The sequence below is a fragment of the Heteronotia binoei genome, chromosome 8 (assembly GCF_032191835.1).
Source record: "Heteronotia binoei isolate CCM8104 ecotype False Entrance Well chromosome 8, APGP_CSIRO_Hbin_v1, whole genome shotgun sequence".
NCBI classification, from domain to species: Eukaryota; Metazoa; Chordata; class Lepidosauria; order Squamata; family Gekkonidae; genus Heteronotia; species Heteronotia binoei.
Window position 1 is genome coordinate 56,597,908 of NC_083230.1, and position 27,010 is coordinate 56,624,917.

At 42.1% G+C, this 27,010-nt stretch overlaps 1 protein-coding gene across 4 annotated transcripts in view; it reads left to right on the forward strand.

The window, feature by feature from the left end:
• The window catches only part of NAV3 (neuron navigator 3), a 934,586-nt gene that overhangs the window by 244,814 nt on the left and 662,762 nt on the right, over window positions 1-27,010 (forward strand). For all 4 annotated transcript variants that reach the window (XM_060245118.1, XM_060245119.1, XM_060245121.1 and 1 more), the window contains exon 2: window positions 15,616-16,022. In XM_060245118.1, the coding sequence (XP_060101101.1) occupies window positions 15,951-16,022 (72 nt within the window). In that variant the 5' untranslated portion in view covers window positions 15,616-15,950. The remainder of the gene's footprint in view (window positions 1-15,615; window positions 16,023-27,010) is intronic.

Consider the following 27,010-nt stretch of genomic DNA (forward strand, 5'->3'; position numbering starts at 1 on the left):
TTGTGGCCAAAGGTGTTAACTTTTAAGTTTAAAAGAGCAATAGGGATAAAATGGAGCCTTGGGGCATCTCACACATCAGGATCCTACTAGAAGATACTGCTTCTCTTATGGAAACTCATTGTTTCCAGCCAACAAGAAAAGAACAAAATCAACAAAGCAGTGTGCCTTTTATTGCAAACACTGATGATAGTTGATCCATGAGAATATTGTGGTTAACTGTATAGGGCTGATACATTGAACAGCATTTGCTTGAAATAATCCACCCAGGCCAGTCCTGAATCCTGGACATACTGAATAGGCTTTTTGTTTTTCATAGTTGTATAAGGATGCATTCAGATTCCTAAGACTATATTATTTTACATCTGATTTTGAATGGATTTTAACCTGGGGGCAAACCTATTCTAGTATTATTCACACTTAATCATCAACAAATCAGTGCAAAGGTTATTTTAGGCATCCCTGTTTAAAAAGTAAAAAAAAATATTAAAAATGTAGTGGTGCTGACTTTAAACATTAGTGCAACGCTTCTTTAATCATAGGTTATGATCTCTTTAATAGAAAAGTACTGTAATTTGCATATTTAGGTAAATTAATGTTTGCTAGCAAGATGTTTGCTAAACACTCACATAACTCTCTATAGATTAACTTTTGACTAAGCCATCTCTTTGTATTCCATGGTAATTATGTTGAAATGTCTTCGTAATTTGATCTGTTCTTTGAGAATCTTGTCATAGAAAGTTTTTCTCTGTTGTGTCAAGAATACTAATTATTTTGTCTCTTGAAAATGACCAGCTTAACAGGTACTACAGTTCCTCAGTAAACAATGCAATTCATTTTGCTGCTTTAACATTTCTTAGAGCAGTGGGTAACTATTTTTATCTACCAAAAGTAAATTTAAAAAAGCATTTATAGAACTTTAATGTCTTATGTGTATCTTTTGGAGACAGGAAGATGGATCATTCTTTCTATTCAGTCTCTTATTGGCAGCTGACCTCTTTGTACGGTGATGGCTCAACACCAGTTGAAGGATATAGTGCCCTATCCTAAGATGAAAATCAATCATGTACATCAATTTGCTTCATTATGCTTTAGAAGAGGGTTTTCCAAGATGGCTGCTGGCTTGTTTGTGTAGCATAAGGGGTTGATGTATACTCCATAGTATAGCCTGCATGACCCACATCCTGCATGACCCACAAACTATTGTTTGATGTCTGCAATGATCTTCATCATTATCATATCTTCAGTTAAAACTGTTAGCACTGGTGAGCACAGGAATGGCTACCATTTTTCCCCTATCTGGCATCTGATATTTTCTTCTGTATACACAACAGCATCCAATGGATATGCCTGTTCTAGGCATGGACATGAACTGAACTCCGAACCACAATTCATGAATGAATCAGGCTGATTCATGGTTCATTTCTAACCAGTTTGGGAGAACGTGCTTCCCATGAACTTCACACACCTCCCATGGAGGTTTGGGAAGTTTGAGAAGTGCAACTCCAGAGAAGAGGTTTAAACTTTAAACCCCTTCTCTCTAGAGTCGCTCCACAGCAGCGGCACAATCTCTCCATTGTATCCTATGGGCCCATAGGGTAGAATGGAGAACTTGTGGGCTGGAGAAGGGGGGTGGCATTAAAATGCCTCTCCTTCCCTTCGCCAGCCATTAATGTGCCTGCTTCTGTACATCAGTGACACTAAACTTCACCAGACTGAAAAGATAAATTAAGCTTGTTGTTAGGGTTCCCAGCTCCACACTGGGAAAGACCTGGAGATTTTGGGGGTGGAGCCTGGAGAAGGCAGGGTTTGGGGAGGGGAGGAACCTTAGCAGAATGTAATACCATATGGTCCAACATAAAAAGTGGCCATTTTCTCCACATGAACTGATCTCTATTGCCTGGAGATCAGTTGTAATTGTGGGATATTTCCAACCACCATCTGGATGTTGGCAACTCTGTGCCCAGAGAAGAGTAGGCAAAGGATCTGGTCACAATTTAAATGACTCAGTGAAATCCAGAGAGTGCTAATGCATGGCACTGCACATTAATTGGGCTATTTTTGAAGAGTCTTTGGAAGTTTCAAGGGTTTTTTATTGTGGTTGTCAGGATGTTAACAGGAGCAAGCCATCAGGAGTATATTGGTGTTTATCCAGCCTTCTGTGAACTGTGTAGAGTGGGACTTCCCACCATAGATTGGGTGGTGGAATACATGTATATAAGTTGTGTTTAATGAACACCATTGGCTGTGAACCATGGGGACTGTTGCTTTGGAAAAGTTGTTTATGATAGTGGTTGATTGTACTGACTCACTGTACTTAGTTTTAATTAGGTTTGCATATTTAATTGTGTGTTAGATTCTTTTATATGCTACTAAATCATTCTAACTCACTTTGAGGAAAGTAGAATTACGGGTATTTTTAAGCTGTCCATTACTTGTTGCCGAAGGCTTTTGCAGCCAGAGTTAATTAGTTGTAGGTTTTCCAAGCTGTATGGCCATGGTCTTGGCATTGTGAGAAGATGGTAGGCAGGTAATTTTATCTACTCAGGAAGGTGGGGTGGGGTAGGGTTAAGTAATTATCTTGTAGGAGCTTCCCAGGCTGTGACATGCTAATGGAGGAACTTTCCTGAGGAGGTTCTTTTGTATACAGTATGGTTTGGCTATTGAAATTCTAATCTTCTGCACAATCTGTAGTGCTGTTGTAAGCTGTAGAGCATTTTGTGTTTTTCAGGACTGGAAACCATGCCCTATTCGTATTTAAACTCTCTTCCTTCCTGTTGAACTTGTGTTTATATGGATTTCAATGGTTTCCCTGTATAATCTAATGTGGTAATCAGATGTGTTGTCCAACATTAGTGTCTTGGAATAAGATACTGTGTCCTGTTTAAGGTAAGCTATGTTCAGGCACTGCTGATTTTTCATGCTGGCCAAGTCTGCAGTGTTTTTCATATTCTTTTATTCTTGTCTGGATGCTATGTTGGATGGTCCTGATGTAAACCTTTCCACAGCTGCAGGATATGCGGTGTACTCTTGCAGAAGTGAGGGGGTCTCTTCTGTTTTTTGCTGATCACAGCATCTGTTGTATTTTTCTGGTGGGTTTGAATACTGTTTGTAAGTTTTGTTTCTTCATAAGTTTTCTCATCTGATTAGTGATTCCTTTGATATATGGCAAAAACACCTTTTTTGTGGGAAAATAAACTATTTTTCTTCAATTGTTTGCTTAATTCTTGGTTTAATCACTCTTCTGATTGCATTTGGAGTAGCCATTTGCTACACATATGTGGTTTATATGATTTAGTTCATCATTGAGAAAATGTGGTTCACAGTCTACTAATGTTTTGATTATGCCTCTTTTTTGTCAAGGGTGGCGATCGGAGTTTTTGTGTAAATAATGATCTGCCTACCATCTTCTTCTAAATTTGGCCCAGAGAGAACTCCAGCTTTCTGGGTTATGCCTCTGAGGATGCCAGTCACAGTTGCTGACGAAATGTCAGGTCTCACAATGCCAAGACCATGGCCATACAGCCCGGAAAATCTACAACAACTAATGTTCATTACTTGTCAATTTAGGAAAGGTCTTTACCATAATCTCCAAGGCTTTACTGATACCTTGTGACAATTTCCTGATAGTACTGCATTTTGGCAAGCTTTGTACTATAAATCCTGCCTTTGTCAAAAGCAGGAATAGATCACTGTACTTGGAAGACATTCTCCCTATGAATGAATTAGATAATACTAGTTTTTAAACCGTTGTTTTTACAATGATTATGTCATCTCGAAAGTATTTATGTTCAAATTTATATGGTTTAAACTTATTGCTTCTTTGATCCTAGGGAACCTACACAAGCCTACTCTGAAGTAAACCTAATTTTACTTAGAATCATCGAGTTGGAAGGGACCTCTAGGGTCATCTAGTCCACCCCCCTGCTCAATGCAGGAAACTCACAAACACTTCCCCCTAAATTCACAGGATCTTCATTGCTGTCAGATGACCATCTAGCCTCTGTTTAACAACCTCCAAGGAAGGAAAGCCTACCACCTCCAGAGCAAGTCTGTTCCACTGAGGAATCGCTCTAACGGTCAGGAAGTTCTTCCTAATGTTGAGCCGGAAACTCTTTTGATTTAATTTCAACCCATTGGTTCTGGTCCTACCTTTTGGGGCCACAGAAAACAATCCCACACCATCCTCTATATGACAGCCCTTCAAGTACTTGAAGATGGTGATCATATCACCTCTTAGCCGCCTCCTCTCCAGGCTAAACATCTCCAGCTCCTTCAACCTTTCCTCATAGGACTTGGTCTCCAGACCCCTCAGCATCTTCGTCGCCCTCCTCTGGACCCATTCCAGCTTTTCTATATCCTTAAAATGTGGTGCCCAAAACGGAACATAATACTCCAGGTGAGGTCTTACCAGAGCAGAGTAAAGCGATACCATCACATCACATGATCTGGACACTATACTTCTGTTGATACAGCCCAAAATTACATTTGCCTTTTTAGCCACCGCATCATACTGTTGACTCATGTTCAGCATATGATTCACTAAGACCCCTAGATCCTTTTCACACATACTACTGCTAAGACAAGTCTCCCCATCCTATAATCATGCATTGGATTTTCCGTACCTAAATGCAGAACTTTATATTTATCCCCGTTAAAATTCATTTTATTGAATTTAGCCCAGTTTTCCAGCCTGTCAAGGTCATCCTGTATCCTGTTTCCGTCTTCTTCTGTTTGCAATCCCTCCCAATTTAATATCATCTGCAAATTTAATAAGCGTTCCCTCTATTCCTTCATCCAAATCATTGATAAAGATGTTGAACAAAACAGGTCCCAGGACAGATCCTTGAGGCACTCCACTTGTCACTCCTCTCCAAGAGGATGAGGAACCATTCACAAGCACTCTTTGGGTGTGATCTGTCAACCAGTTACAGATCCACCTAACGGTAACAGGATCCAAACCACATTTTACCAACTTGTCAACAAGGATAGTATGTGGAACTTTATCAAAAGCCTTACTGAAATCAAGATAAATGATGTCTACAGCATTCCTCTGATCCAGCAACATAGTCACTTTCTCAAAAAAAGAGATCAGGTTAGTCTGACATGACTTATTCTTGTGAAACCCATGTTGGCTCTTAGTAATCACATCCATTCTTTCTAAATGTTCCAGGGCAGACTGTTTGATGATTTGTTCTAAAACTTTTCCAGGTATAGACGTCAAGTTGATGGGTTGATAGTTACCCAGATTGTCTTTTTCTTGAAGATGGGGACAACATTCACCCGCCTCTAATCTTCCGGCACCTCTCCTGTTCTCCAAGAATTCTCAAAACTATTAGCCAGAGGCTCAGAAATTACAACCGCAAGCTCTTTTAGAACCCTTGGATGCAATTAACCTGGCACTGAGGACTTTGTTTCATTTAAAGAAACTAGGTGTTTATGTACTACCCCTATGCTGATCCTAGGTTGGAACTTCATACCCTCCTTATATGTTCTGTTTTTGCCATGTTGAGCACCGTTTCCCTCAGAAGAGAAGACAGGAAAAGTAGGAATTGAGCAGTTCCACCCTCTCTTCATTACCTGTTACAATTTCACTTTCTTACCCTCACAATGGGCCTACCATGTCCTTGCTCTTTTTCTTACTCTGAACATAAGAAAAGAACCCTTTTTTGTTGTTTTTAGCATCTTTGGCCAGCCTGAGCTCATATTGAGCTTTAGCTTTCCTAACTTTTTCTCTACAAGCACTGGTGATTTGTTTATATTCATCCTTGGTTATAAGGCCCTCCTTCCAATTCCTAAAGGAGTCTTTTTTATTTCTGAAGTCTTTAGAGAGCTGTTTATAGAGCCACTTAGGCTTCTTTAGGCTTTTTCCATTTTTTCTTCTCATAGGAATTGTCTGTGATTGTGCTTTCTGTATTTCGCTTTTAAGAAACTCCCACTCCTCCTGAACTCCCTTCCTCCTAAGTATTTCTGACCATGCATAGTTCTAATTTTATCAAAGTTTGCCTTTCTGAAGTCCAACCTATAAATCTGATTACATATAGCTTTTCCCTTTCCTAAGACTGTAAATTCCAAAATCATATGGTCACTACTGCCCAGGGTGCCCACTATTTCTACTTCTTCAATAAATTCTTTCTTGTTGGTGAGAATCAAATCCAAGATAGCAGATCCCCTTGTTTCCTTCTTCACTTTCTGGAAAAAGGAAGTTGTCAGCAAGACAAGTCAGGAATCAATCAATCAATCATTTTATTAATAACCCGCCCTCCCCGCCGAAGCAGGCTCAGGGCGGCTAACAACATTAGATCAATGCATTAAGTTATACAATAATGTTTAAAAACAATAACTGATTTAACAATTTAATTAAAATTCCTCCTGTTTGTTTCCCATACTCTGTGCATTAATGTAGAGACACTGGAATCCACGTTTTATGCATCCCGAGGGTTTGGTTTCCTTACAAGTCTGCAAGTTAACATTACCTAGCGTATGCGCCACTCTCTGCAAATCTTTAATGTTCTTATCTCCAGTTTCTGGCATCATACGAGGCTTTGAATTATTGTCTCGCTCCCCCATACAATTTAAAGTCTTCCTTATTAGGTTAATAAGGCTGTTACCAAACACACTTTTCCCTACCGCTATAAGGTGCAAACCATCTCCCGATAGAAGACCACCATTTCGAAAGTGTAAGCCATGGTCCAGAAATCCGAATCTTTCCTGACGACACCATCGACGGAGCCGGTTTATTTGAAGTATTCTTCTTTCTCGTCTTAAGCCACGGCCTTCAACAGGAAGCACTGATAAGAACACAACCTGTGTGCCCAGCTCCCTCACCTTCTGACCAAGAACCACATAGTCTTTTCTAATATGTTCAGGGCTGTGATGGGCAGTATCATTCGTTCCCACATGGATCAGCACGAAAGGATAGTAATCCGTGGGCTTGATAAGTCTTCCAATCCTTTCTGTCATGTGCTGGATGCGTGCACCCAGCAGACAGCAGACCTCTTGGGATGACAAGTCCAGAGGGGACACTTTGGGCTCCACCCCTCTGAGCAAGGAATCTCCAATCACCACCACCTTCCTCTTCCTATATTGGGGAGCAGAAGCTCCAGGCTTCTTATCCACAGGATCCTGAGAAACTTTCTTCAAGCTTCGTGGAGGCTGGGGAAGTAGCCCTTGTTCCAGTGGCTCAGAATCATTTACTGTAGGGAGATCTTGGAACCTATTGCTGAGCAGCAGGGGCTCAGAAAATCGCCTGCTTTTCTTTCTCCTTTGGGTTACATTTTTTCAGGAACCCTCCTCCTGTGTTGGGTCCTCTTCTAATTGCTGAGATACCATTTCCTCTCCCTCCTCTTGTCTTTTCAAGAGCGCCTCATACATTTTGTCAAGAAAATCCTCATCTTCCTTTATACACTGCAGTGTGGACAATCGTGCCTCCAGTCCCTGTATCCTTCCCTCCAGCAGGGCCACTAACTTACACTTGCTGCAAGTGAAATTTGTGCTACTCTCAGGTAGAAATACAAACATCCCAGTCTTTACACATCCCTGCCTCTTCTCCCTCCCCAGTCATTTTGCTGCAATCCATCTCAAAATTTTCTTTATCTTCACTTCTCTTCAAATCTGACTACCAACTGCCACTTGAAACTACTTTTGAGTAAATACCCACCTTTCTACAGAACCCCTAGGCCAGACCCCCAGGCTAAGAGTCACAGGCCAGGAGTCTCTGGCAAGGATAAGCCTTGCAACTTAAAGGCTCAAGCCCCCACCCACCTCTGACTCAACAGCCAGAGCAACAGCAGACGGTGGGGCCAGCAGTTACCCCCAGACAAACAAGCTCTCCTCACTCAGCAACAGCTACACAAAAGACACACAAAAGCAATCAGAAACCCCTCTCCAGCAGTCACCAAGCACTCCACAGTTACCTCCCACAGCAGCCCTAGGTAATGCTCCTCAGCAGTTTTAGAAAAGCAAATCAAGTCTCACCTTACCAGCAGCTCTGTTCTAAATCCAAACAACTTCTTCTACTGCAGCTGAGCCACTTCTGCACCTTAATAGGGCTTACTCCCAGAACAATGTTCTTAGGCTTGCAGCCAGTGACTAGTAGCATTTACACAAGTCAAATGTTGGTGCACTTTTAAAGTATCTATAAAGATGGTCAGCATGGCATAACTGAATGCAGTACAGCTGGCTGATTGCGATGTAATGCTTCATAGGGCTATGGTAAATCAGTCAAAGGTTAGCAGTTAGGGAAATAAAGTGTATCTGTCTCCAAAGGTAAGTAAATCAAGCTGGGTAATTTGTTTAGTGGCAAGGAGAGAAAGGATAGCTTGAGCTTTATCCAAAGCAAGAGGTTGTTACAATAATGCAATGATTCTTCTTATCCTCATAGCTGTTATTCTTAGCTATATTAATTGGTTTCTGCACTTTGAGAATGCTCTTGAGTGTGAACTCTTCCCCCACCCCATATATTTGGAACTCTATGCAAAGGAAAATGAAACAATATGGCTTGAATCCTATGGTAAATTTCCACTAATAGAAGGAAAGTGAAGTTGGTTCTCTCTCAGCACAGACCTCTATTTTGCTGCTTAAGCTGTTCCTTAGGTTTCCCTGTTTGCCAAGACCAACATTTGGGGAATATTTCAGCCTGTAATGAGAGGGGGAAAACAAGGAAATTATGTTTGCTGAGGCAATGTCTTCCATTAGCAGAGATTTACCATGTTGCATTCATTGTTTTTATGCATATAGACCATGTAATACTGACATTTAATGCAGATATACCTAGAAAGCAGCTTTCACTTGTTTATTTATTTATTTAATGGAAGGCTTTTTTCTGTCTTAAATGGATATCAAGATGTAGAGCAACTGGGTACAGATGGCCAGCTTGGGGCAACAGCCTCCCCTCCCGGAAGTAAGCCAACAGAAAGAGAAGCGCCCTAGGGCAGTCAGATGGCATGTGGCCTGCTACCGGCCTGCTCCATGTGCTGGTCAGCCAATGGAGAAAATAGAGGCTTTGCTCTGTAGCTCCTGTGCAATTGAGCAAGCCTGGCAAAGCAAGCTGTGATGCAAAAGGAAGCAAGACAGAGAGAGAGAAGGAAGCAGATGGCAGTGAGTTGCTCTTGGACCTAATAGGAGCCCTCTGGAAGTCTCATTCAGCCCTCAGGCAGCACATTTTACACCCCTGCCTTTACCTATACTTTACAATGTCAACTTCAGCTTAAATTCCATCAGAGCCCATGCACTAATAGCCTCAGTTCCCAGTCAAAGGGAATATCTTCTTGTGAGGCCAAGAAAGCTTGTACATCACTTTGCACAATAGCTGTTTTGTGTAAACCACTGTTATTATTATTAAAAAATAACCTCATTTGTTTTAAATATTTGCAGTTAATCTGTATATTTTATGCCTTAAACTATGTATTTTGTTACACATTAAACCCACAAGAAAATTGTGATGAAAAGCAGGAACACAGCATATTGTTATTGATGACCTTTCTAGAATATACCCTGCATGTGTTTTCCTTCCCTTCTGCCCAGTGACCAACAAATTGAATGATGGAGGAGATAAAAGGACATATCTGTCTGGCAGCCTTTTCAAGCTTGAAATAAAATGATAAATAACCAAAGCTTTGGGTCCTGTGTGTTGCATCTAAATAACTAACATGGAACAGAGAAAAGATGTAGGGGACCTTCATTTGACTCATGACAGGGCTGAAACCAGAACCCAAGCCAATTTCAGCTTGGGGATAAATTTCTCAGAACACTTTGTGTGAAAGTAAGAAATTGTTGGGCCAATAAGGAGCTCTGAGAACTCTGTGAATCAAGGGAAGTTTCTAGCTTTTATTATGGAATAAATGTTAATGGCTTTTTCCCCATGAGAAATAGTACAATGGTTAGAATCCTCCCATAAGATATATTTCCTGAAGCAGCAGTTTGAAAAAGAACTCCTGAGGTGATTTACTTGCCCTAGCCCATTAGTTATTTGAGTTAAATAAGATACAGAAAAAATGTGAAGGTAGAATTTCCTAAGAATGTTCATATTAATCATCAAAAATGGAAGCCTCATACAAGTGCTTGACACTAGGACATGTTATATAGTTCTAACAATTCAAAAGATTATGATTAAGCACTTAAATATGTCTGAATTTTCAGTGCAAAGGATAAAAAAGTCGGTGACACTTCCCAATATTTTGCATTAGATATTTTTTATGAAAATATTGTGTGCATAAATTAAATTGATACTGAATCAGTCAACTAATTTCCTGTGAGCTTTATTATTAATTTACTACAAACAAAAATGACTTTTAATTGACTTGCACTAAGCAAATCAATAGTCTACCGATTTTAATATAATGCATACGCTTCAGCCATTTGATAATAATAAGGTCGTGGGGATTTTATCACTTTTGTTGATTCACTTCTTTACTGCAATAAAGTAAATATTTAGCATGCGTTTCTGTTAGGTTCTTTCTGTTACTTAGTTACTTTGACTTATTTATTTTCTTCACATTTCTATCCAGCCCTTCATAGATGGACTCAGGACAGGTTACATCAGAATAAAACAAATTACATAATTTCTAAAATAACTAACCAAACATAAAACCAAACAAACCAAATGATTAATTAAAATTAAGGGGGAGGAGAAATCAGAAAATTCAGAAAATCCAGATGGGGACCATTTCAATAACTTAGTCCCTGGCTGAACAATAATACTGAATGAAAGTAGTCATAATCAATCACTACTCCAAAGTGGACCAGCATGTGACAGGGAGGCAATATGTGTGTTCAGTGATGTCCACGATTTCAACTGAAGGCCTGGCAGAACAGCTCTGCAGAATTGCAGCAGGCTCTGCAGGGACCAGATCTCTAGTGGGAGCTTGTTCCACCAGGCAGGAAGAAGGACAGAAAAAACCCTGGCCCTGGTTGAGGCTAAGCGGACATCCTTCAGGCCAGGGGCAGCCAGAAGATGTTGCTCAGCAGTTCTCCGGGGCTATATGGAGAGAGGCAGTCCCTTAGATATGCCAGTCCCAGACCATTAAGGGCTCTAAAGGTTAACACCATTACCTTGAAATGGATCTGGTACTTGACTGGCAGCCAGTGCAACTGACAGAGCACTGGCTGGTACACACCCGTATTGGTGTTGTACCAGCTGGTGTTTCCAGATCAGATTCAAGGGCGAGTTCACATAGAGCAAATTGCAGTAATCTAGCCTGGGGGTGACTTTGCATGGGTGGGATTCTGAGAGGTAAGGAATCAGTTGCCTGACCTGCTGAAGGTGGTAAAAGGCAGATGTGGCAACCGCTGTGACCTGGGCCTCATAGAAAGTGAGGCATTCAAGATCATCCCAAAGCTTCTAATTCTCAGCGCTGGCACTAGACATGTTCCACTGAGGGCCAGGAGGCCGATTTGAGAACCAACTCCATCCCAGGTCAGACACAGGATCTGTCTTAGATGGATTTAGTTTCAACTGACTCTGTTTGAGCCATCCAGCCACAGCTGCCAGTGCCCAGTCAAGATCTACCAAGCTGGGTGGCTGTCCATCAACAGATAGAGCTGGGTGTCATCTGCATACTATTGACATCCCAGCCCATACCTCGATACCAAGTGAGTGAGGGGGTGTATATAGATGTTAAACAGCATTGGTGAGAGGATTGTTCCCTGTGGCACTCCACATTCCACCTCACCAATTGCCACCCTCTGTGCCCAACCTTGGAAAAAAGAGGGAAACTGCTGCAAGGCAGTCTGTTTCCTTAATTTTGATGTTGGCAAGGTGGTGGGCCAACAACTCATAATTGAACGTGTTGAATGTTGCTGTCAGATCTAACAGCAATAGCAGTTCCAACCCACTTTGATCCAGGTGTCTTTGGAGGTCATTTGGCCGAGGACCTGCCTACCTTAGGGACCGTCTCTCTCCACATGTTTTCCAGAGTGTACTTAGATCTGTATCGCAAAACCTATTGTCAATCCCAGGGCCGAGGGAGGCAAGATTGAAGGCTACCAGAGAAAGAGCCTTCTCAATTGCGGCCCCCCCACTGCTGGAACCAACTCCCAGAAGATGATCTTTTTCACACAGCCTAAGTATTCCGGTATGCCAGCTGGTCAGTTACTGAACAGTAACGGGTTTCTGCTGGCATTTCAGACAGACCCGATTCAGTAACTGGCTGCTACCGGAATACTCTCACCTTTTCACACAGTCCCGCGGCTGTCCCGGTAGTGAGGCATGCCTGAGTCGTTACTAACAAAGAGCAGCTTCTTCCACTTTTCAACCCCTTCTTCCGGGTTGAAATCGCTATGGGGTGCTGTGTAAAATGTCCAGTATCTAACCCGGGAGCAGTTTTCGAGCCCTTTTTTGCCCGCCAGCGCGCGCGATCTCCGGCTTTTTTTTTTTGGAACGTCGGGCTAAGATCGCTATAGTGCTATAGCGCTATAGCGACGTATCACAACAGCACCACCATAGGGATGCCTGGGCTCCATTAAGATGCCAGATATCGCCGTCGCTGAAACCTGGTAACTTATCTCAATAGAGCCTAGCCATCTCTATGGTGTTGCTGTTGTGATACGTCACTATAGCACTATAGCGCTATAGCGATCTTTGCCTGACGTTCCAAAAAAAAAAATAATAAGCTGGAGATCGCGAGCCGGCAGGCAAAAACGGCTGGCGCTGGTGGAAGCGAGATAAGAGCGGAACAGTGTGAAATGGCTTGCTTCAATCACGGAACCCTTTCGGGAAAAAAAACATGTGTCTGAAAACTCCCATCCCTGTCTCGGATTACTGCAAGGTGGCACAATACCGACTCCCTTCCGGCTTCCACTGGTAAGTGTGAAAAGGGCCGATGTCAGGGCCTTGCAGGACCTCACCCAGTTCTGCAAGGCCTGCAAAACAACATTATTTCGACTGGCCTTCAGCCAAACTACATAGATGCCCAACACTAATGAATGCACTGTATTAACTTTAGCACCAAAAATTGTTTTAAAATTGTATTAATACTTTTAAACTATTTTAAATTGTTTTAGCTGCTTAATTGGTAATTGATTATTGTAACTGCTTGTTACTGTTATATTGTTTGATGTTAAAATGTTGTTAGCTGCCCTGAGCCTGCTTTGGCGGGGGAGGGTGGGATATAAGTGTGAAAAATAAATAAATAAATAAATAAAATTTGTAAGACCGACCAATGTTGTCCCCACCCCATGACCTGACTGGAAACCAGACTGGAATGAATCTATGATGGATGCTTCATCCAGATAGGCCTGGAGCTGCTCAGCTACCACTTACTCAACCACAGTAAATTCAACACTGGACAGTAATTGGTAAGGACCATAGGGTCCAAAGATGGTTTCTTTAAGAGCAGTTTTACTACCACCTCCTTCAGTCCAACTGGAAAGATCCCAGTTGAGAGGGGCAAGTTGATAATCTCTTCCAGGGGACCCCCAACCCCATCCCCATAGGCCTTCATCAGCCATAAGGCAAGTGGAAAGCCTTACAGCAGCCAGGACTCTGTCAACATATTCCACAGAGAGTTGGGAGAAATGGTTCAAAAAGGGAGCAGAAGATGGGCAAGGGGCCTCCAGTTCTCTTACTGTTTCAATTGTAGCTGGAAGCTCCTGGCAGAGCATCAAGACCTTATCTGTGAAATGATTTACGAATGCCTCACAGCCTATAGTCAATTCCCTATGATTTTGTCTGCTCTGTGGCAGAGTGGTTAACTATTGAATAGTACTAAATAATTGGGCTGGGTGGGAGCTTGCAGATGTGACAAAGGCTGAGTAAAAAGCTTTCTTCTCAGCCTTCACTGCCATCTCATAGGCTTTCATAAATGTCCTATAAGATGTTCTTGTTGCTTCATCATAGGTATACTGCCACCTTTGCTCTAGCCATCTCAGCTCTAATTTCATCCTCTATAGCTCTGGGTTATACCATGGGGCCATTTTGGCAGAAGCTCTGAGAGGGTGCCAGGGAGCAATCTTGTTAATGACTTTGTAGAACTGGCAATGCCAGTCCTCTACCAGCACATCTAATGAGGTGCCAGGGGGCATTGGATCCCACAGAACTTCCTGAAGCTGCTTAGGGTCCATTTGGCTCTGTGGGCAAGCATAAATTCACTCACCACCTAAACAGGGGAGAGTTAGGCATACTTAGCCAGGTCTTCAGGGTGAAATGATCTGACCATGGAAACAGCTTAGCAGTTTCCAAATCAACACTTATCCCTGTCACCAGGGGTCGTTTTGTAGAAAAATAGATGGTGGAGCTCATCCAGGGATTGCTATACTGCTGCACCCACTATTCAATGGACAAGGTGGGGAGGAGGAGGAGGAATCCTCAGAAAGGTTCAGGACCTGCATTCCTGTGAGCTCCTGCTGAATTCGAGGCCTGCCTGTCACAAAAATCAAGTCCAGTGTGTAACCTGCTTTATGCATGGGAGCCGATATAAATGGGGAAAGTCCTAATGCTTCCATGAATGACACCAGGTCTCTGGCTGAACTCACATCATCAGTATGAATGTTGAAGTCCTCCAGTACTAGAAGCCTGGGGTACTTCAAGGGCCAACCTTCCAGCAGGCCAGGCAGGCTGTCTGGTGGTGTGTTTGGTGGTCAGTACATCAACCAAACAGCCAAGGTCTCCTCAACATCCCTGGCCAAGCCAACACATTCAATGCCAGCGATTTTTGGCACAGGGAGCACCCTGAAGGAAAAAGATTCTCAAATAAGCAATGCCACTCCCTCCCACCCATTAGTTCAAGAGTGGTGGAGGAGCAAGAACCCAGGTGGGGTAAGTTGACTCAGAGCAACAGTCTCACCTTACCTTCACTTAGCAGAGTGCTCTTTCTGAGCTTCAGTGCAGCAGCGTGGCCTTGTCTAATGGTTACCACACTATCTCACAAACTGCACAGAGAGCCTTGCTTTAAGCTAAGAAACGAATAATGGTGAATTTATTTATAGAAACATAACATATAAGTATTGTGGAGAGAAAAGAGTAACTAAACTATTCTATCTAACTAGATGGCTGTGGATTATAGTACGCCATCTGCTTAGTTCAGATCAGAAGGGGAGACACCATGCTGTCCCTCCTGATGCATGCAGGGAAAAAGAAGATGGAAGAGGAGGAGAGCAGGAAGAAGGAAGTTCCCTGAGTTTACATTTTAATCAGAGAGGGTGAGTGATAGTAGACAGGAAGGAGACTGATATTAACCTATCTATCTGTCTAGCTCTATGGTGTTTGTAGTCTTGAAGGACTGAGCAACAGCAATCTCCAATCTGTTCTTCTAAAAAATTTCAAGCATCTATTAGTTGGCCAGGTGGTTGCAAGCCTAAGCATATTTGGAAGTTGCTTTGAAATCAGTGGAACTGCCAGTAAATACATAGTTTATTGTAAATGCTGTTGAATGCATTGGAAAAGAGTGGAAACTAGGACTGCAGTCACATGCATAGTTACATGGTAAGTTGCACTGAACTTGATGGGAAAGTTCTCAGCAAATATATACAGGAAAGGACTGGAAAAACATTTAATTTGTATGCTACGTTTTTACCTGTTATTTAACTCTCAAAGCACCTTCTTCCAAGTATGAAGAGAAAACCATAGGAAGATAGAAATACAAAATAACAATTATAATGCTTTTTTTTTTTCCTCAACAGATTTACAGACAGGATGTAACCTTTAAAAATGGAAGCGTGTATAGAAAGGTGCAGATAGCAGCTTGGCACTAAAGGTGTGGATGAACGTTTATCTTTGGATGTATCGGCTTTTAAGAACGATATGTTGATTCAGAAGATCTCAAGAGAATATCATCCTGTTCATTTTGCCACTTGGTCAATGGATATTTAAATCATTCTTTGGAATCGATGAAGTTTCGCAGGGGTGTGTGATGGAAGTAACTGTGTGCATCTGCGTCTGTAGCTCTTCTTACATTGTGGATTAATTTGCTGTTGTGAACAACCAATTCCATTTTGAGGGACAAGAAACAGATGTGATGGATTTATCTTCAGAAATGAGCAGGCATGGAAGGAATCCTCTCAGTCACAAGCTAGAGGATCAGAAGAAGGTAAAAAATCCCTATCCTTTGATCATTGGTTCCTCTTTAAAATGAATATTTTGTTATTTCAAGAGGTATGATGTGCTTTTTGTTGTTCAGTCGCACAGTCGAGTCTGACTCTTTGTGACCCCATGGACCAAGTCACGCCAGGCCCTCCTTTCCTCCACCATCCTCTGAAGTCTGCCCGAATTCATGTGCTTACATGTTAGGAAAAACATGTGTATGTATGTTCTATTACATATATGATTGTTTTTCCAGCATAGTCTATTTCTCTACAATTGACTTTCATTGCCATTTGATAATCTGTTTTCCAGATAGTCTTGAAATTATCTAGTAAATGTTTGTCACAACATCCACTTGCTTGCTGTTTCTGACTCTGTGCCAAATATCCCCTGTAGTATACAGTATTGTTCACTTTTTGCTGACCTTGTGTGAGGACTTTATCCCTCACTGCAAGCGTAACTTTATCTGAAAAAGTATGTGTGCACATGAAAGCTCGTACCTTGGAAAAAACTTTGTTGGTCTTAAAGGTGGCACTGGACTCTAACATTATGCAAGTGTAACACTTTGCACTTTCTGAAGTTCTGTGAAAACTGTGCAACATCAAACGACTGTTGTTGGCATGAGGGAAATGAAAAAAATATTGCAGAATTTGCTTTTTAAATTGCTGTCTTTATGTGGCTGATTATTGCTTGAGATTTGGCTGCAGTCCTGCACAGATATGGTTTAAAATCTATTTAAAATTTTGTAGATTGAAGCAGCCTAACTGAGTGGAAATCTAATGACCTTTCTGCTTCCCCGTGTAATCTTCCAGTTTCACTTTTGTTATGGATTGGATTGTCTCATACAGTGGCTAGTAAAGGTCAGCATCTGTGGTTTTAGTATGAGTGTACCTGTTTTGTTTCAGCTGTGATTTATTAAATAGTTTTATACCAAGAAAGGACAAATTGTCTAGCTCTTTACCCTGGTAGTGGCTCTTCAAGATCTTTGGCAGATCTTGCTGCCTGACAATCTTTTTAAATGTGGATGCTAAAACTGAAGTTAAGATTGGTGTATGCAAAGCATATGCTCTGTCCTTGTAAACTATTCAAGGGTAGTTCAAAGATTTTTTTTAAAAAAAACTGTTTTGAGAAGCTTTGCATTTTTTTTAAAAAAAGGATATTTTCTCTAAAAAGCAAGCCTTGAAATAATGTATGGAATGGATTATTCTCCTATCAAGCAGAGTGGCTGATCTTGGATATTTTCATCTAGACTTGCTTTGTCTTTATTCTGTTATGTATGCAGAAAGTACATTTTGCAGAAATGCAGTTAACCACAAAAGTTTGGCTGCTTTGAGTAGAGTTCTGAGCAGCAGAAATGATGATACTTGATCTGTCTTGGTGGCGACCACTATATATGAAATTCTGTACCATAAAGCAGGACTGGATCAACCATCAGGCAGAGTAGGCAATGGCCTATGGGCCCCCATGACTTTAGGGGCATGGGCTGGTTTGCATCTCCAGGGCCATGGGGAGAAGCCCAAGAAGATCAGAGTGTGTGTTTGCCTTGCCTTGCAAAAGCCCAGGGAGATCGGACAGTCTGTTTCCTTGCAAAAGTTCAGGGAGTTGAAAAAGACTCGCTTGCACCTTGACTCTGCTGGTCTGTCTTTGGGGTAGGGAGAAAGAAAGACTCTCTCTTGCCTTGTAAAAGCCCAGGGAGATCGTCTCTGGAAGGTGTGTGTGTGTGTGCTTTTAATCTCACTGACTAGAGCTGTATGGGACAGGTGAGCAGGCAGAGGAACGTTGCTCTGTGAAGTATGTGTGAGAAAGGAAGAAAAGTGTTTGTTTGGAGTTGTAGAAAAGCAACAGATGCTTACATTCACAAATTCCTGTGAATAAATTGCCCCAGTGAGATCACAGATATGTGGGTTTACAAACTCTTTATTTTGGTCTCAGCCTCTCTCTCTCTCTTCCCATCTTTTGCTCTCCTTGGTATTTTTAAGGGGGGGGGGCTGGTTGCACAGGCTGCCTCTTCCACCATAACAGTGCCTGGAAGTCATGGTGACAATTCATCTGTTTTGAAAACTGGTTATCAGTGGGGGGGGGGGGGGTGGCACCAGAAGTTAGCTTTGTCTTGGGTGGCAGATAGTGTGGTGCCAGCCCTGTGCCTCTCTCTGCATCTCCCTCACAGCTGTGTCAAAGGGGCTTTTGAGAAGGTGCCTGCAGGAGATATTAGGAGACAATTTGCGAAGGGGCCCCTGAGATTTCGACTACCTAGGGACCTCCACAGGGTTTAATCCAGCTCTGCCATAAAGTCATAGAAGGAGACTGAATAAAAACAAGCACAATTTATTTCCCACTGAATGTTAATTACTTTGTAAATGGGATCACACAACCCTAAACATTTTGGGAGTTCAGCATAACAATTGTGATCTGAACAATTTAATATGAGCAGAACTGGAATATTGTATTCCCCCTGACTGAATAGAAAGGCTGCAAGACCTGATTGGTGACATACCATTACTGGTTTTAATATACTTTTTAAATTCTGTGTTGGTCATTAACTATTTTAGGGGAAAAGGTGTCTGGATATTACCTATGATACCTACTCACTTTTCCATTTTAATCTCTATGTGAAAATTTGAAGGCAGTTTGATTGGCCTTATTGTGTATTACTAGGTAAAAATGGAAACATGCTGACTGTTGTATGGGTATCACTTTTCATGAAGTGTTTCCTTTTTCCTCTGTCTTCATTTACCTTAAATGTTGTAGATACAAATTTTGAAATGGTATAGATCTTTTTGTTTGTGATAATATAATATTATAGATGGAAACAACACAGTTCAAATGGATGAAATGTATAACTATGCTCACTTGAGGTTTTTGGAAAGAAAGATATAACTTTTATGAAATACTGTTGGCATTACCACATCCTTGCAAAAAAAATAAATAGAAAAAGCAGCATCTTATTCTGTTTGCAAACAAAAATTATTTAGAAATTTAAGCCCTAGAGAACTGAAATGATCCGGAGGGGCTCTAGAATCATTGGAGCAGCCTCATGAGCACACTGCATAGAATAAGAATGTTCTTGGTGGGTTTAATACTTAATTGTCTTTGACATTCTTATGGAAACCGTAGATGTTGGCTATGGTGCTTAAAGCTGAGGACCCCTATAAAAAAGACTGTGGAGTCATCATTGAAATTTAATCTTTGCCAGTATTCACAATACTGTGAAAGAAGAGTGAGTGGAATATCATGGTTTTCATTTCCAAATGCTCCATTCTATGATAGAAACAGCTGTTTGTATTCCTTGCTTACAGTCTTCAAGCACAACTGGGTGTTTTAGTGTTTTACTATCTTGAAGGTGAAAGCACTTCTGGACATCTTCAATTAATGCAGTTATTTATTTATTTTTGCTTGAGAGCTCAGCTGTATTCATTTGTTTGATAAGCATTACACAGATTTCTTGGTGTCTTCAATATCAAAAGACACGTGCAAGACTTGGGCCGACAAAGGAGAGCATTTGAATCATTTGCTTTAGCTGTGGCTTTGTCTGGTTGTGGTGATGTGGGTTGCACGTATGTACACAAAATACATGAAGCACTGCTGGTTTACAATGTGGATATGTTTTAATGCACCCAAAAATGTTTCTGACTTAAGTGATTGCAGATATTTTCAGTTGTACTCATATGTGGGTGATAATATAACAAACATTGGTCACATCAACAAAATGGGACAACCTCATGTAAGTTTGTAAAAATGCTGTGAGATTACTGGGATGGGTTCTAAATCTACACCACAGGTAGCTTTTATAGGGCAGCTGCTGTTAGGGTTGTCAATCCCCAGGTGGGGACAGGGGATCCCCTGGTTTGGAGGCCCTTCCCCCACTTCAGGGTCATCAAAAAGCAGGAGGAGGGGAGGGAAATGTCTGCTGGGCACTCCATCATTCTCTATGGAGATTTATTCCCATAGGAAATAAGGAAAAATTGATCTGGGGCTTGGGCGGGGCTGTTTTCTGAGGTTGAGGCACCAAATTTTCAGAATAGCATCCAGAGCCTCTCCCCAAAACACTCCTGAAGTTTCAAAAAGGTTGGACCAGGGGGTCCAATTCTGTGAGCCCCAAAAGAAGGTGCCCCTATCCTTCATTATTTCCTATGGAAGATAGGAATTTAAAAAGGTGTGTGGTCCCTTTAACCTTGATGGCCAGAACTCCCTTTGGAGTTCAGTTAAGCTTGTCACACCCTTGCGCCTGGCTCCACCCCAAAGTCTCCTGGCTCCACCCCCAAAGTCCCCAGATATTTCTTGAATTGGACTTGGCAACCCTAGCTGCTATTGAACAATAGCAAGTATCTAGGCCTAGCTGATCTGGTGGTATTAAGTTACCCAGTGTTTTCAGCTAAATGGTTTAGGGTTGCCAGTCTCCAAGTGAGACCTGGGGATCTCCATTGCTTAAAGCTACAGGGGCTCTAAAGATTTCACTTTTTTCTTTGCAAACCTTGGGCCCTTTTCAAATTTGTAGAAAGATCTGTCTTGCCTGTTCATAGCGCCAGTCACCAGATTTAAGTATTCAAAGATTTGACAGACTTTGCTATTAGAATATAAGATGAAATATAGTGATTCCTTGAAAATTCCAGCTTTGTTTATTTAAACTAGACATTTAAAAACAAAAACAAAAGAATGTTAAAGATCACTGCTTTTATTAAAACCCAGGAAGGGACAGTTTGTTGCTCTGGAATTAGCATGTTGACAATGGCAGTGCAGAACAATGCTATTGCTTTCATCTCTCATGTGGAAAGGTGGATGGAATTACATGATGGTTCACTGCTAAGTGAGCTGAACATTACCATTTTTCTGTAACCACTTGGAGACAGTGTGGTACAACGTTTGGCTCACCACATGGCCAGAATATGATATGATTGGCTTTATGTGTTTAGCACTCCCCATGCAATTTTTAAAAAAGATTTGCATATGGTAAACAGTAATCCCACTCTGTACCAAGGCCAGGATTGTAAGCAACTTTTTTTTTTTTGCTCTTTCTGTAGTGGTTCTTTGATTTCAGAGCCAGTTTCCAGCTACGGTTTCTAGGATCCAAGATTTTGGTGGTTTTAAGAGGGCCTTGAAGATCTATCTGTGCAGGTCTTTATTGCCTAAATTTATAACCCTGTGCACAAGTACAAAGTGGGATTTACTTCTGAATAAACAGGCACAGGATTACACTATGAAACTGTAAACTTTTGATTAGGAGTTGAAGTTTGAAATCAAGTTTTACTTTGACAAGTGTTTTTTAAAGTGGTAGGATGGTTGTTACTATGTTCCATGTGTTTTTAGAACTTTTTGAAGTATTATTTTATAAAAAGAGAAAAGAAAGTATTGAGCCATCTCTGTTGTCTTAACTATCAAAAGCCTGTGTACTAGAAGAAGCCCTTAATGCTCTGGGGAAAGCTTTAAAAATTAGGTATTTCTTTGGCAGTTCAGAGATGTTCTTTTAAATCATTAGACTTAATGTTTATCCTGCTTTCCAGGATCTTTTAAAGTAGTTTAAAAGTAAAGTGTGCTGGTGAGTCCCAGCTGACTCATTGCAATTTCATGAAGTTCCACGTTGTGCAGTTTTCAAAGCAAGAGGTGAGTAGAGGTGGTTGTAGGGAGGGGCCACGGCTTAGTGGGAAAATAGAAGGTACCAGGGTGACTCCCCAGCATCTCCAGTTAAAAGAGTCAGGCAGTCAGTGGTGTGAGATGCCTCCACCTGAGATCCACTGCCAGCCTGAGTAGATAATACTAATCTTGGTAGACTAATGGTTTGAGTCAGTATAAGGCAGGGGTGTCAAACATGCAGCCCGGGGGCCAAATCAGGCCCCCGGAGGGCTCCTATCAGGTCCCTGAGCAATTGGCTGTTGTCTGCTTCCTTCTCTCTCTCTCTTGCTTCTTTCTGCGTCACAGCTTGCTTTTTGTGGCTTGCTTATTCTCCCTCAGAGGCAGAGGACATCTAAATGGGTTATTCCCATGATCCTCTAGGGAGGCAGGAATCTTTTTTCTCCTTCCTTTTGGCACGTTGGGATAACCCCGCCCTTTCAGTTTTTGTTCCTGCCTCTGAGGGAGTAGTAGCATCTAGCTTAGGCTTAGCCTAGTTAGGATTTCTCTCTGTTAATATTCCTTCCTGTATCTTTAAATCTACTGTCTTTTAATCTTCTCCTCATCTTCTCCTGTTCCCTTGCCTCTACATTTTTTTTAAAAAAAAAAAACCCCAACCCTCTTCTCTATTCTGTCTTCCCTCTTCTTTCCACCCTCACAAGTGCAAGGAAGAATGCCTTAATGGCGGCAAGGGAGTAGTCCGACGGATTTTTGTCTGAAGATGATCACTTTCATTTTCATTTCATTTCATTTTATTTAGTTTATATCCCACCCTTCCCACCAAAGTGGCTCAGGGCGGCTGACAACACAAAAGTTCTAACATAGGATTAAGTTTTAAAATACATCAATTTACAACATTTAAACACGATGAGAATGAGGGACAGTGCTCCAATTTGTGGTCCAATTTTGTTCAGACAACAAGAGATCAAACTGGGAATTGTCCAAACCATCATTCAAGAGGGGATCCTTTGAGTCCAGATTTTGCAAGAACAACTTCTCCAAGTCCGACCAACAGGACTGAGAGAGCAAACAAGCCTGACTGCATAAATTTCCCAGTTGGAGCCTTCCTTCTCCACTTTCTTCCATCATGGCAGGCTTCTTCAGTGGACTCTTGGGCTCAAGAAGTCATCACTCAAGGATATACTATCGAGTTCCACAAAATTCCACCCAACAGGTTTGTGAGGTCCCCTGTGGCTCGAAACCGGGTCCAAGAGATCTATCACATTCAGAGCCCTGCAACATCTTCTCAACATCCAAGCCATTGAGCCAGTACCACATACGGAATGGGGCCAAGGCGTTTACTCCATCCTGTTCACAGTACCCAAAAAGAATGGGGATTGGCGAGTCATTCTGGACCTGAAGTTCCTCAATCAGTTTGTCAAACTTTGACACTTCAGAATGGAGACTTTGAAGTTCATAATGGATTCTCTTCTCCCGAATGAGTTTCTCACCTCCGTAGACCTCACAGAGGCCTACCTCCATGTCCCAATTCATTAAGCCCACAGATGTTTTCTTCAGTTTGTAACAGAAGAGCAACATTTCCAATATTGGGCCATGCCATTTGGCCTATTGACTGCACCCAGAATATTCTCCAAATTGTTCAACAACCTGGTAGCACACCTCCAAAACAGGGTATACATGTCCACCCATATCTGAACGATCTGCTAGTCTGCTCCAGCTCCAGGTCCAAGTGTCTCCAGGACACAGTGATGATGATCGAGTGTCTTCAGCAACACAGGTTCTTAGTCAACTTGACAAAAAGCTCTCTTTCCCCTTCTCAGTGGATAGAGCATCTGACAGCAATCATAGACTCTCAATCCACCTCTCTGTTTCTTCCATCGAGCAAAGCCAGAAAAATATGCGAGGCAGCCTGGAAGGTGATCAACAGTCATTCGTCGACACTCATGTCACTGGCCAAGCTGATGGGTCTCCTGGTGTCGTGCATAGAGACAGTGCAATGGGCATGACTACATACCAGACCTTTTCAACTCTTTCTGTGACCCTACCGACTTGCCATCACGGAAAAGCGGGAGATGAACATCCTGGTCCCAGGCAAAGTGAAGACCAGCTTGCTGTGGTGGACACAACTAAACAAACTTTTACAGGGAAGGAGGTTTCAATTTCCGACCTCACAAGAGATCTTCACGGATGCCAGCTTGCAGGGATGGGGAGCAGTACTTCACGATGTCCCAACCCAAGGGCAGTGGTCAGTGGCAGACAAGCAACTTCCTATCAATGTGCTCAAAATTATCTCAGCCAAGACATACTTGAACAAACAGGGTGGATCGAGATCATCCCAGCTTCACAAGGAAGCCATGAAGATTCTGCATTGGGCAGAGAACAATCTTGCCTCCATTCAAGCCGAACATATCAAGTGACTAGAAAACGTCCAGGCAGACTGGTTAAGCAGGGAGACCATAACTGAAGGGGAATAGTCCATCAACCAAGAATTGTTCCAATTAATATATCACTGGCTGGGGAGTCCAATATTAGATCTGTTTGCTTCCCATCTGAACCATCAACTTCCCAGATTCTTTTCCAGATATTACCATTGGAACACGGAAAGAATAGATGCTCTGACGGCACCTTGGCCAAAGGGACTGCTGTACGCTTTATTTCCTCTTCCTCTGCTTCACAAGGTCTTACGCAGGGTGATGAACCTGAAGGCCAAAATCATCCTGATAGCTCCATTTTGGCCCCACCGGCCATGGTTTTCAATGTTGCACCTGCTGTCAATTCAAGCACCCCTGCAACTTCCGACATCGCCGGACATGCTGCATCAGGGTCTGATATGGAATCCCAATCCAGAGTGGCAGTGTCTGATCGCATGGCAGTTGAGTTAGGTTACTCTCCCGCAGTAACGGACACCATGTTGGCATCTTGAAGGCCTGCAATGATCCGAATATACAATATGACGTGGAAGGCTTTCGTCCGCTGGTGCAGACGAAAAAAGAGATCCTTTTCATCCATCAGTAGCTGCAATCTTGGCCTTCCTGCAGGATGGACTACTTTCTGGCCTCAAGGCAGCCACTCTGCATCGACAGACTGCAGCACTTTCGACAGTCTTGCCCTCCATTGGGGGTTACAAGATATCGAGACATCCCCACATTCAGATGTTCCTTACAGGGGCCACTGCCAGGGTTCCCCCACAGGTCCATCAATTCCCCACTTGGAGACTTAATACAGTACTTTCCGCTCTTACAAAGTCTCCATTTGAACCACCGAGGGAAGTGGGTTTGAAATGGCTTTGCCTGAAGATTATTTTTTTAGTTGCCATAACATCAGCCCGCAGAGTTTCAGAACTTGCAGCACTATCTCTCAAGTCCGGTCTATGTATTTTTCACAAGGTGGTCCTGAGGACTGATCCCACGTTCATTCCAAAAGCCGCATCTGCATTTCATCGGTCCCAGAAAATCTGCTTGCCCACTTTTGTCCTCAACCCAAGCATCCTAAAGAATGGCTTTGGCATATGCTAGATGTCCGAAGGGCTCTAAAGATTTATAACTCCAGAAATGAATCCATCAGAAAGTCAAATTGCTTATTTATCAACATAGATCTTCCTAGACTGGGGGAAAAGATGTCAAAGAGGGCTATCAGCTCTACTTTAAAATTATGCATTGTGGAAACATACAAGGCCATGAAACTTCCAGTTCCCAGCAACATCATCGCTCACAGGTTACGCAGTGCTTCTACCAATGCAGCTCTACTGAATCATGCTTTGGTGGAAGAAATCTGTAAAGCAGTGACGTGGTCATCGGTTTCCACGTTTGTCAGGCATTACAAGATTCACTCCTTGGCATCAGCAGATGCAGCATTTGGAAGGAAGATTTTACACCACATTTTATCTGCAGATGAACACGATGATGACCCACCAATCTAAGGACACAACTCTGGAAGGTCCCGTTCAGATGTCCTCTGCCTCTGAGGGAGAACGGCCCATTGGTACTTACCATGAGGGATCCTTCTCAGAGGTTAAGAGGACATCTCACCTTTCCCATTTCATCATCATATCCTTTCTGCTGTACCTTTCTTCTTTTTCTTGATACTGTACTTGATACTATTGATCGTTACTGCTATTATGTTTTTTCTCTGTTATGAGTTATGTTACATTGTAGTAGTAAGGCTTTTCAGAATCCCAAAACTGAAGGGGCGGGGTTATCCCAAGGCGCCAAAAGGAAGGAGAAAAAAAATTCCTGCCTCCCTAGAGGATCATGGGAATAACCCATTCAGATGTCCTCTGAGGAGAAGGACCCCTCACAGTAAGTACCAATGGGCCATTCTCCATTGGCTGAAGCTCCTCCCTTGGGGAGGAAGTGGGGAGGCAGAGCTTGTTTTGTCAGGCTCTCTCAATCACACAGCAGAGCTACTAGCCAAGCTTCTCTTCCTTCCATTGGCCCCCTGGGGAAGGAAGGAAAGAGCCAGAGCTTCCTTTGCCCAGTTCCCTGGATCCCATGGGAGAAATACAAAGAAAGCAACTTTAAGACCAACAAGTGCTAATATTTTAAGCATGTTTTATTTTAAGTTTTTTTTTAAAAAAAATCTTTAATTGTGTTCATTTGTGTCCCTTATAAACTTTATATCTCTGCTACCTAATCTTAAATAAGTACACACATGGCCCAGCCCATATGGCCCAGTCCGACGAGGCCTCATTTGTGTCAGATCTGGTCCTCATAACAAATGAGTGACACCCCTGGTATAAGGCATCTTCATGTGTGGTGGTTTGTCATTGCATTCCTCTGCATAACAGCCCAATTCTCTGGTGATTTTCCATCCAAGTACCAATACTGCTTAGTTTCAGAGATCTGGAAAGAAAACATTAAAATACAATTCTTATATTGTACTTCTATAACAGTCAGTTACACTCCTTTGAGAGACAGAATAAAAAATATTTCATAGCAGGGTTGCTAACTCCAGGTTTGTAAAGCCCTGATTTGGGGATGGGGTGGAACCTAGTGAGGGGAGGGAGCTCAGAAGGAATGTGATGCTACTATGATGCTGTTATTTTCACTGTTTTCATGTGTATGTGGGAGATTGCTTGTAATGTTAGGAAAGCTCCAGGCTCCACTTGGAGGTTGAAAAGTATATGCATTGCCAGATCTACTACTGGCTGAACTAGTAAGAGTATTCTGTTAGCTATTTCCCTTTGCCAGTTTCTTGGAACTGATTCTGTTGCCTGCTTAAGGGAGTCAGAGCCGCAGAGCAAATGATAGCTATCTTCCCTAAGAGGTCATGAGAATATTCATGGGAAAGTGAAAATTTATATATAGAGAGGATCCCTTCTCTTACCCACTGACTTTTAACTTTTTATCCATTCAGTCCTTGTTGTTGAATGACACTAGGTTTCTCTGAACACGGAAGAAAAATGGGCAGCCTTTTCCTGCTGAGTTCCTG